Source organism: Plecotus auritus (genome assembly GCF_963455305.1).
Source record: "Plecotus auritus genome assembly, chromosome: 9".
Lineage (NCBI taxonomy): Eukaryota > Metazoa > Chordata > Mammalia > Chiroptera > Vespertilionidae > Plecotus > Plecotus auritus.
This window is the reverse complement of record NC_137783.1, coordinates 59,341,750-59,354,061: the sequence shown is the minus strand read 5'-3', so window position 1 is coordinate 59,354,061 and position 12,312 is coordinate 59,341,750. Positions and strand designations below refer to the sequence as shown.

At 43.9% G+C, this 12,312-nt stretch overlaps 1 protein-coding gene across 2 annotated transcripts in view; it reads right to left on the bottom strand.

Annotated features, from left to right (window-relative positions):
• Positions 1-12,312, bottom strand: part of ERCC6 (ERCC excision repair 6, chromatin remodeling factor) — an 88,508-nt gene that overhangs the window by 62,568 nt on the left and 13,628 nt on the right. For both annotated transcript variants that reach the window (XM_080640176.1, XM_080640177.1), the window contains one exon: positions 10,751-11,462. In XM_080640176.1, coding sequence (XP_080496302.1) covers positions 10,751-11,462 — 712 coding nt within the window. The remainder of the gene's footprint in view (positions 1-10,750; positions 11,463-12,312) is intronic.

Genomic DNA, 12,312 nt, shown 5'->3' with positions numbered 1-12,312 from the left:
TCTCTGAAGTGAATAAAAATATATATTTTTTTAAAACAACACCGACTTTTTGGTTGATCTCTTACAACCCCCATCTCCTGCATGTGCTGGGGGGTAGGAGTGGCCAGGGAGAGGTCAATGGGGGAAAAAGGAGACATATGTAATACTTTAAACAATAAAGAATAAAATAAAATAAATTTAAAAAAAAACACAGACCCTTAGAAGAAAATAAAAAAAGGACATAGTTTTATTTCTTGAGAAAGAAATTAAGTCCCAGAAACTGATTATATTTAGGTTTCTAGATCAAGTCCATATTAAACTTTTACTAAATTCAGATTTTTAGGAATCAAGTGATGTTGGTTATTTTTGTTTGTTTTTTTTTACATTGGCATATAATTGACATATAACACTATATTAGTTTCAGGTATACAACATAACGATTTGATACTTGCGTATATTGCCAAGTGATCCCCACAGTAAGTCTAATAAACATCTGCCACCACACATAATTATAAATTGTTTTTCTTGGGATGAGAATATTTAAAATTTACTCTCTTAGCAACTTTCAAATATGCAATACAGTGTTACTAACTTAACTATAGTCACCATACTGGTTTGTGTTTTGTGTGTGTGTTTTTAAATCAAGCTCTACAAGGTAATTTGGCCTTTATGTAAGTGCCACCTAAAGGTGCTGAATCCTCACCCAGGGCAAACCAAGATCCAAATGATGGACCCACAGGGGACAATCCCAGCACAAAGGGAGACATCTCTAGTGCACTACAGAAATGCAAACTATATGAAATACCCAAACAATAAAATGGAGACAGAGCACCTGGGAGAGTGGGTCTAGGGGCGCCCTCCAGCAGCATTTCGGGGGGAGCAGTGGAAAGCATGCAGCAGGCCTCCATGGAGCAACGGGAGGAGTTAGTTGCTAAGGCCAGGCTCTTCTGAGTCCACTGCACCCGACCAAGCTGACAGGCCACTTCCACCTGACCCATACCAACTTCAGGCCCCAAATTTCTTCAGCTTTTTTAGCTCAGATTCCCATCTCCTAAGGGGCTGTGAGGTTTAAACCAATGAACCCACATTACATGAAGCACTGCAAAGTAGTACACATTCATTAACGTTAGCTATTATTGTTCTCATATAATCTCTTCCCATCCCTGCTCAGGCCACGGAGGCCTCCAAATTTCCAAATCCAAAAGACTTTTTTCAACGTTTATCCTACTTAGCTTGACGCCTCTTAGCAACTGAAAATGCTGAGTCTTCCCCTTCTAGAATTATGTGTGTACACAGCCAAACCCTCTGAACAAGACTCAACGCACTCCTGGGCGCAAAGGGGAGGACAATGAAACAGTCTTCCCAAAGGATTAAGCCTTGCAGAGCGTTGGAAGATATTCTTTAAGATTTACATAATGAATGGAGTCATCAGTCCTTTTAAGCTCAAAGTTATTCATGTAAAATAAAGTAAAAAATAAGTCAGAAGAAAAAAATATTTAAGGTAAAAAATGTGTTAAAAACCAGTCACATCAACAGGCATCATGGCTATGGATTCAGATTACACCAGGATCATAAGGTAAATTCTATCTGCATGGCCAGTGAGGCTCAGTTAGTTGGAGTGTCTTCCTATGCACCGAAGGGTTGCAGGTTTGATTTCCAGTTGGGCACATGCCTGGATTTCAGTTCGATTCCCAGTTGGGGCGCATATGAGAGGCAGACAATTAATGCTTCTCTCACATCGATGTTTCGCTCTATTTCTCTGTCTCTCTCTTTCTTTCTCCCTCTTCCTCTCTCTCTAAAATCAGTAGACCATATCCTTGAGTGAGGATAAAAAAATTCTATCCACACCATACTTGTCAGGTCTAGCCTCCCTAGCAATATCCCCAAATCCCCATCCAACTGACTTTTTTGGTTTGGTTTCTATCAGGAAGGTAGAGGCAGCTATATGCTGATTCTTGGCACCACCTTGTGGTCACATCTAGATATTACACATTCCACATCATTCCACAAATGGAAGGAAAGTGATATTTACACAACCCTGTCCTGGCTCCCAATCCCTGGTAGAATTCTTAAGTTCTACCTCTTAAGAAATGGTTAAAACTTCAAAGACTGACTTGAGGTCCTGGATTAAATCAGAAAGTAGGATGATAGTGCTATTATCCAGTCCCAGGAAAGGTTAAGCTGTAGAGGAGGCTTGGTAGGAAATTCCCACTAAGCATCAGCTAAAAAAATAAAAAAAATAAAATAAAAAAGATACCTAGTTAGAATTGATCTTGAGCTAATAAAAGACTTACGGCACAAGCTGAAAGCATGAAGGATATGAGACGTCTAAGAGTCACCCACTTTCACGAATTTAAAAGAGCTTTATAATTAACACATTGCGGGTGGATCACGAGCATTCTCATGTTTTCATATTACAGTGTTTTACATAAATGTTAAAGGCATGCCTTAAAATTAAATACCCATTGCATTTTGAAGTTATTTATTACATGTTCTAACAAGCTAATATCTTTTTAAAGTATGACACTTTGTAAAACATTTTTTGTACTCATTCAATAGAAAGTTATCTGGCCACTGGGTAAAGCTAGCAATAAAACTACTGGTGCGCAATGTGTTAACAGGGCTATAATACATACTTAAGTTAAAAAAATGTGCCTAGACTTTGGCACAATGGGACAGAGTGGGGAGGGGCGGGTGGGGTCATGGAGCAGGGTCAGCTGGTTTGAACAAGACCAAGATAGAACTACAGCCAGGCACTACAGCTTAACAGAGAATCCTATCTAATAAAAGAGTAATATGCAAACTGACCATCACTCCAACACACAAGATGGCCACCCCCATATGGTCAAAGATGGCCGCCCCCACATGGACACAAGATGGTCGCCACAAGATGGCCAGCAGGGGAGGGCAGTTGTGGGCGATCAGGCCAGCAGGAGAGGGCAGTTGGGAGGGACCAGGCCAGCAGGGAGGGCAGTTTGGGGGGACCAGGCCTGCAAAGGAGGGCAGTTGGGGGCAAGATCAGGCTGGCATGGGAGGGCCATTAGGGGCGAGATCAGGCTGACAGAGAAGGGCAGTTATGGGTGATCAGGCAGGCAGAGGCAGTTGGGGGCGAGATCAGGCTGGCAGGGGAGGGCAGTTAGGGGCGATCAGGCAGGCAGGCAGGTAGTGGTTAGGAGCCAGGGGTTCCTGATTACAAGAGGGATGTCCAACTGCCGGTTTAGGCCCGATCCCACAGGGGTCCCCGATTGGAGAGGGTGCAGGCTGGGCTTAGGGAACCCACCCCCCATCCACAAATTTTGTGCACTGGGCCACTAGTGTTTTAATAAATAAATGCCGTAAGAGTATTTAAAATATGCTTCCATATTTCAAAACATAAAAGGTTAACCTGACATGAGAGTTTGTGTGTTTGACCTTGGGTCCGGGAAGAAAAGGCCAGACATTGGAAGCTGCTATTGACGGGCCTTACAGGGCTGCTTGAATCTTCACAGACCTAGCCTGGGCCCTGGGCCCTGGGCCCAGAAGGAAAGTTTAAAAGCTTGCTCTGGAAAGCCATTTGGTGTCCTTGACCAACTACATCCCTAAGAAGTGCCACTGTTGCCTGAATGAACTGAGGGTGTTTCAGCCCTAAGATGTTCAGTTGAATAGACTGATTTTCACTGAGCATTTCTGACGATTTTTGCAATTACTCCTGAAATTTCTATCTACTATGTTTTGTTTTGTTTCTTCACTCTGGGACCTAAATAAGGGTTGTGTCCCATTTTACTGTCTTTTAAGTTTAAATTTAGCCATGGCTGGTATTGCTCAGTGGTTAGAACATTGGCCCGTGCACCAAAGGGTCTCAGGTTCGATTCCCAGTCAAAGGTACATACCTGGGTTGCAGGTTCATTCCCTGGCCCCAGTTGGGGCACATGCAGAAGGCAAAAAATTGATGTGTCTCTCTCACATCCATGTTTCTCACCCCGCCCCACTCCTCTGCTTCCCTTCCACTCTCTCTAAAATATCAATGGAAAAAATATCTTCGGGTAAAGATTAACAACAACAACAACAAAATGTACATTTAACATGTTTCTCTTTTCTGCTCCCCTTGCCAACAGGGGATTCCACTTTGGCTCCTTAAAGTTTGCTGCTTAGGTCAGCTCAAAGAAGAAAGCAGGGACCCTCCCTCCCCCCGCCAACAAGGGGTTAAAAGGACCCCTAGCCCACACTGAAAGGCAGCTTTTCGAGCCTCCCACTCAAAACTTTCTTTCAAGTGCACTTTTGCTTTGCTTGCTGAATAAGCCTTCTCTCGTGAGTTCGAATCTTGGCTCTGAATTCTTTTCATAGCCAGAACTCAAGTACTGAGGTCTGCTTTCACTGTTTACATCTTGGTGCAGAGACTTGAATTGTCCTACTCACTTGCTGTGATAAGTCATCCTCTCTGACTCACTCCTACCTCTATGCTCTTGGTCTCTTTTCTCAGGACCTGCAGCCAGGTAAACAGTAAATACTGGCAGTTTGTTAATTACCTTCTGGGAGTCGGAACTAAACCTTTCGCTGGAAAAATGAGAGCCTGAACTTGTTCGGTTCCAAAGATAAGGGGCACTTCCTCCCTCCACCTCGCATCTTGGGTATTCTTAGGTAACTAAGAAACTATGTGGCAGTCTCAGCAGGCATCCCCATGATGTGCAAGAGCTCCATAGGGAATTCCAACTCAACTGTAACTAAATAACTGATTTGTTTGCTGATGTGCACATAGAGGCTGGTTACCTAGTGCTCCAAGTCCTTGAGGCTATATTAGACAGCCAAGGAGAGAAGCAGAGACAGGGGGTAACAGCTCCTTGGAGTTCAACACACAACAGCACACTTTCACCCACTACACAATATCCCTGTAAATTTTGCTCAGAGTCTACAGCTCTTACCAGTAAATTAAAACTGAAATTAATAGGAGAGCTTACATCAATGATGAGAGAGAATCATTGATTGGCTGCCTCCTGCATGCCCCACACTGGAAATCGAGCTCACAGCCTGAGCATGTGCCCTGACCGGGAATCAAACCGTGACCTCCTGGTTCATAGGTCCATGCTCAGCCACTGAGCCACACCTCCCAAGCCAGGTCCCGGTCTTTTAAAACAGCTTTCTGCATACTCTTTAAGGTCCCTGAAACAGGGTAATAGGACCACCCTCAATTCCTTCTACACTCTTCTAACGACCTTTTCTTTATTTCCAACTTCTATAAGAGCTTCAGGAATAACTTAACAGCGACTCTCACTTCCCTTCCAGAGGTGGCTGCTCTCTCTCTCCAAGGCCTCCACAAGGACCAGAGATCTTGGGAACATGAGAGACAAGGCAAGTTGGTCACTAGCCCGACTATTGAAGACCAGAATTACAGGAGGAGTTTTCCACCCAAGGTGATGACGGTACTAGGCACCCCTTGGATGGATAGATGTGATTGGGGGTGGGGGTGGGGGGCAGGTAGGGACCTCCGGTAAGATTAGCTAAGGTTGGAGGCCAAGAAGCAGGGATGCCTGGCTTCAAATAGGAGCACTCTCCCCTGGGTGGCACCCAGACAGCAGGGTAACCTGCCCTACTGTGGCTCTCAGACCACAGGGCAGCTCAATATAGCCCAGATATTAGCAGGGATGCCTCTAACTCTTGGTTCAGAGTGTACCTGTCTCTCTGAAAATGGGGAATCAGTCCACAGTGCCTCGAGATACCCCTCTGGAATACATACCAACTGGGAGAAATTTGATCCTGAGTCCTTAAAAAAAAAAAAAAAAAAAAAAGGCTAATATTCTTTTACAAGACACCCTGGCCCCAATACAAGTTGGGCGACAGAGATGTTTGGCCAGTCAATGGCACCATTACTTTTAATACTATTTTACAGCTAGACCTGTTTTGCAATTCCCAAGGGAAATGGACAAAAGTCCCATACATCCAAGCCTTTATGGTTCTCAGGGATGACCCCAGGCTATGCATTACCTGTAAACTAGATTCCTCCAGAATTGCTATACTGTACTCACAGCCCCTGCCTCCCTTACCTCCCCCAGGTAAACACCTCTCCTTCTCCTTGCTCTCCTGTGACCACAAAGGATGAAGAAAGAACTACCTGTCAGGCTCCAGTCCCTCTTCCCCCATATCTGGGGCCTTTTCAAGCTACTTTAACTGGCCCTTTACAAGAGGTAGTAGGACTGACTGGGATCCCTATAAGAGTACATACCCCTTTCTCTATGAAAGACTTACACACCAAATCCAACAGGACTTAGGAAAATTCTCAGAAGACTCAAAGCTTTGATCTGACCTGGAGAGACATTATTGTAATCCTTGCTCAATCCCTAAATAAGGAAGAAAAAGACAAGATCATAAAGAATGCCATCCAGCTTGGGAATGGCATGCATATGATAAATACCCTCTAGGAGCGACAGCTATACAGGTCACTGATCCTTTATGGGACTATTAATACCTCCCAGAGAACCTGGAACTGGGACCATTTCCTAAAAAGCCTTCTAGAGGGAATGAAACAAAGCCGATCTATGCCTATTAATTAGCAACTATAAGCCAGGAACCTCAGTAGACTGCTATAGCCTTCTTAGAGAGATTGGGGGAGGCCATCATTAAATGTACTAACCTAGACCGATTTGGAAGCAGGCCAACAGTCTTACGAGACTGTTTTCTAACTTAGGCTGCCCCCGATATTCTGAGAAAGCTCCAAAAGCTCTCTTAGGACCACATACCCCTACCCCAGGCCTACTTTTGGCAGCCTCATCCGTCTTCTATAACCAGGATCTAGAGGAGGAGGAGAGGCTCCAATCAAGGGAGAGGCCTAAAGATCAGAGATTGAAAAAAAAAAAAAAGATCAGAGATTGGCTCAGTTATTAGCCATGCTCTGCTGTCGCTACTCGGGTTGAGCAGATCCAGATTGCCCTGGAAGAACACCTCCTCCCAGAAACTACTATATCTACATAAGATCTGGATATTGGCAGAATCACCCCCAGAAAGTAAGCCCCAGGGTCAGGGTGAGCCACCTGGCCGCTGTTCACTCTACCATGAGCATGGGCACTGGAGGAGGAACTGCCCCAGGAACTGCAGGGATCCTGGGTCCAACTTGTCTCTCCCCATACAGCCCTAGACTAAAGGGGCCTTGGATACCATCCGGCTCCCAAATCGAACATCAACATCATGGGGATGGAGCCCAGGGAAATCTTGAAAGTCAAAGGTAAGACAGTTAAGTTTTTACTTGATATGGAAGCTGTATTCTTGGTCTTGACAACCTTCTCTGGATCACTCTGCTCTGCCTCTCACCTGGTGGCAGGTGTGGATGGTAAGCTGACCCACCGATGGCTCAAGCTGCCAATCTGCTCCCACTGGAAGGGTCGCTTATTTTCCTACCAATTAATAGTTATCCTTGGTGCCCCAGCCCCTACCAGGTTGAGATCTTTTAGAAAACTAGGAGCCAAATTAATTTTCCAAGGGCGATAGGCATCTTCATTAAATTTTATAGCCATCTGTACCCCTCAAGACCCTCAAAATTCTAAGAAAGAGAATGAGCTAGTTAGTTAATTTCCTGGATAAACCCTGAAGCTTGGGCAGATAAAACACCTGGACGAGCTAAAACTGCCAGCCCAATTTAATAACCTGAAGAAAGCCAACCTTCTCCATTAGCCCCTCTGGTCCAACATCAATAAACTTACCCAGGAAAAGTCTGGCTACGAGACATCACCCAAATGCCAAGATATAAAGGACCAAAATACTTTAAGCTTTTACTGACACCTTCACTGGATGGATTAAAGCATATCCCACTAGGACAGAAAGGGCCTCAGAAGTAACTAAGGCATTACTTAAGGAACTAATCCCCAGACTCGGCCTACCCCGGTCTCTACAGAGCAATAATGGGCCATCCTTTTTGTATTCCAGGGCACCCAACAACTAGCTACTTCCCTAGAAATTTAATATCACCTCCACTCCTCCTGGATGCCCCAAGAATCAGGAAAAACAGAAAGGACTAATCTTACTTTAAAGTCCATCATTAGAAAACTAAGCCAGGAAATGGCTCTCCCATGTGTTGAAAACCCTGGTAGAAGACCCTCCCCATAGCTCTTCGTCAAGTATGAATTACCCTAGGACCCTCTCTAAAGGTAAGCCCTCATGAAATGTCATTCAGACACCTTATCTCAAAGGAATATATAATCTCCCATGGACAAGTTCAAAAGGCCATCTGAGAATATGGAAAAGAGAGACTCCCTGCCCCTAGCTAGGGTGGATGACCTAGGAAGGGAAGCCTTCTTACCAGGAACACAAGTACTTATAAAAACCTGGAAAGTCAGATCCCCTCAAGATCAGTTAACTGCATTTTGGAAGGGGCCCTTCCCTTTACTGTTACCCACTGTTACAGCCATCAAGGTACCTGAGATTGCAAGCTGGATACATCACACCAGAGTCAAACCTTACATGCTAGAAGACTAGACACCCATTCAGCATCCAGGATACTCCTGCAAGCCAACTGGAGATTTCAAACTCTTCTTTAAACAGGTTGCCAAACCAGGTAAGTCCAAATAATTATTCTCCTCCTTGCTCTACACCTAGGGGATAATACTCCTTCCTTAAATGCCTATACCTTAAATCTGCCTGGCCTTGCTGGATATGTATCCGCTCTCAGGACTGGGGACAACTAGCCACTGAAACCTACACGGACTGACTATCACCCCCACTTTCCTACACATACAGACAAATTATGTCTCACCTAAGAGAGGAATAGAAAATACAATCAAAGCCAAAAAGATTTTCTTCCCTTGGTATCAAAAACAACTAGATATCTTACACCTCTAAAATTCCACCCAAACCCTTGTTCACCAATTTAATAAATGTAAGAGGCACCCAATTCCCAATTTGCATTCATAGCCATTCTCCTGGCTCCCTAAACCAGGGACCAGCGACAGGAAGCCTGTCTTCCACCCAATGCTCACATATTTTCACTGTCCCTGCCCACAGACAGTCCACAACTCAGGGATGAGCCTAGGACTACAATCCTCTATAGGACGAGAGGGAATTGATGAGTTAATCTATTGGCCCAAAGGACTCACTATTAATAGCCAAAGTTACAACAGCTCCAGAGAGTCATTCTCCTGTGGGTCTAACTTTACTAGACCTTCCTGCTTCCTTGATGTAACTCAACCAGATCTGAAATGTATCCACTAAATGCCCCTGGTTCCCATCACCAAAATCATTATCTTTGAGAACCTATCAGGTCCACCCCATTCCTTGAAAGATACTTCCCAGATCCATACCTTAGCCCCTCACCTCCACAAATATGGCAGCTCAAGGAATTTGTTTACTCTTTTATCCAAGAAAAGAAAATAGGGCTACCTGACTCCATAGGAGGGAAGGCAGGAGAGCTACCAGGACGGGAGGTCATGGAGGAATCCACTGTACCTATATGGGACATGTCTCTCACTGCGAAAACACCTCCCACACAGGGCCTACACTTCATCCGTGCAGCTAATACCTATCTTTCCCTCCCACCTGGATGGCGAGGCCTTTGCACCTTAGGGTACATAACCTCACACATCATCATTGCCTCACTCTTTCTGCCAGTTTTTAGTAAAGAAAGATTATCCAAAAGAGCATTCCCCTCATCCCCCTCTTCATGGTTCTTGGTGTTGCCGCAAGGGCAGGGAAATGAGTTACTGGAGGACTAGCCTTCCAGGCACAATCCCAACTCTCCCGAGAAACTGCAGATTCCTTTGAAAAGGCTGCTGAGACTCTTTCTCGGCTACCAACACAACTTGATTTTCTTGCAGCAGTAGTCTTACAAAACAAAGCTTTAGACTTACTGACTGCTGGGGAGGGGGAGGGGGTACATGCATAAACCTAAAAGAAATCTGTTGAAGGGATCCCTCCATTCTGTGAGTTACTTAGTGCTCTCAGTAAGCTGCAGTGAGACTGGTGAGACAGGAGATGCAGCAGTATTGTGCTCAGGGAAATGGTGGAGAAACTTGCAGTATACACTGTTCTTGGCTCACAGAAAATGTGTGGCAATACGCAATGCTGACATTACAAGGAACACGTTCACCTTCCCTTTTATCTTATATCTCATTTGCATCATATACTAACAAAGTCATGGAAATAAAAGCCAAAGTCAGTCTTGAGCATAAAAAAAGGACAGTGAATAGGACAGGTATGCTGTGTATACAAAGTACATTTTTGGCATGACAGTGGTTTATAATTCTGTAGATATCTACTTTTTCAAGATAGGGAGGGAGGATTTAAGAAACCAAACTTCAACAATAAAGATCTGAAAAAAAAAAAAAAAAAGCAGCAGCAGCCAAGCTTATTCTTTCACATGTTAAAGCTTAAATTTCAGCTCTTATTTGAAGTAAAGGCCTCTAAAATTACTTTCCTGCTTCAAAAGAAAAAGCAAACTATCCAGCATGCTCAACATTAGTCAACCTTTCCTTCTGACCCTTGTCACAAGGCAACCACTTTTGGTGTAAAGGCACACATCTCATGCTTCAGGATCCCGCATTTCACCTTGCCCAAACCCTTCACCTAGGATTTTCTTCTTGGACTTGCCCCCAAATCTTAGTGAAGACCCAGAAGTAGAAGCAATTGGGTCAGCTTCATTGAGCACTCAGGGGCTCTGATGGTTTGAGTACGCTAAGGCTGCAGGAAGTTCAACCTTTGGATAACAGGGATCTAATATATTAAGCTGGATCTAGAACTCTTATTTATTAATAAACCTGCCACCTAAGATAATGCAAGCAGTACAACCTTTTTATAATAACCTCCCCAGACTGACCTTAATCGCTGTTTATAATAATCTTCATCTCCATCGTCTCGGCATCTCACTACTTTCCGACCTCCTCCTCCTTTGGCAGCTTCAGCTTCTTCCCCAAAACTCTCATCATCAATCTCCTGCACTGTGATTTTCTTCTGCCATTTCCGTCGCTTGAGCACAGGCCCCAGATCAGAGTCAGTGCCTTCTGCAGACAGGTCCACCTCTGCTGCCGCCTCCCGCTCCTCCTCCTCAGTGGGTAAGTACTCGGACTCTTCACCCTCAGAATCTCCCTCTGCCTTTGGCCTCACATCAGACTCCAAGTGTTTCTTTCCCTTCAGCAATCCCACTTTCCCCTGGAACTGAAGAGCCCTCTTCTGGAGTTTCTTGATGTGCTTTTTCAAGCGCTTGTCTGTTTTAGAAAGAACTTTGCTTCTCTTGTTTGGTTTGTTTTCACCGAGTGTTGGGCTCAGCTCAGAAGTGACCAAGGCTGGAGTTTTCCTAGATGCTCTTTTATTACAAACTTGCTTCTTCCTTTCAAAAGACAGTTTTGCTTGATCTGCCAAATACTTTTCAAAGCCTGATGCTTCATTAAGCATTAATTTCCTAGGCTTTTTCTCCTGTTTCTGAGGGATCTGGGTACCAAAAGGTGTCATCTGGCCAGTGCGGATGAGTTCTTCCCAAGCAGTCTCCTGAACAGGCATGAGCATGCTGCCAAGACAGGACGGCCCCGCTTCTGAAAGAGGGACAACAATGCATTGGGCACTAGCGTTCTCCAGGAATACAAGGGATATACTCAGCTACTCAATAAACAGTAGGCTCCTACAATTAATTAATATTAAAAATATATCATTAATCATTAATACCTGGCTAATGTGACTCAGTGGTTGAGTGTTGACCCATGAACCAGGTCATGGGTTCGATTCCCAGTCAGGGCACATGCCTGGGTTGCAGGCTCGATCCCCAGTAGGGGCTGTGCAAGAGGCAGCCGATCAATGTTTCTATCTCTCTCTCCCTTCCTCTTTCTCTAAAATCAATAAGAACATATTTTTTAAAGTATATATACATATATATATGTATATATACACATATACTAGTATATATATCATTAGTATACTAAAGCATATGAAGAATAGAGTAAAATTTATCACACCACTTTTAATATACTCCTGTTCAAAAAGGTGATTTCTCAATAACTTTTTCTAAAATATGGCATTATAAATATACTCTCATGCATCCAAAGACAGACCTAGTCGTATGTAACATAAAGATAGACAGATAAATTTAGCTATGCTTCCTTACCAATTAAAGAGTAACCCGGGGAGGAAGCAATCTCCCAAGTTTCCATGTCATTGCTAATACCAGCATTCAGGTTGACTTAAATTCAAGAGACAGTAAAACTGAAAACAGACATCTAAAGAATCAGCATGCATTTAAATGGGTAAAACATAAATGTTAGGTCTGCACTACCCAATATAATAGTCACATGTGGCTATTTAAATTTGAGTTGAAAATTCAGTTCCTCAGCTGCACCTGCCATATTTCAAGTGCTCAATAGCACATGTGCCTGGACAACACAGACAAAC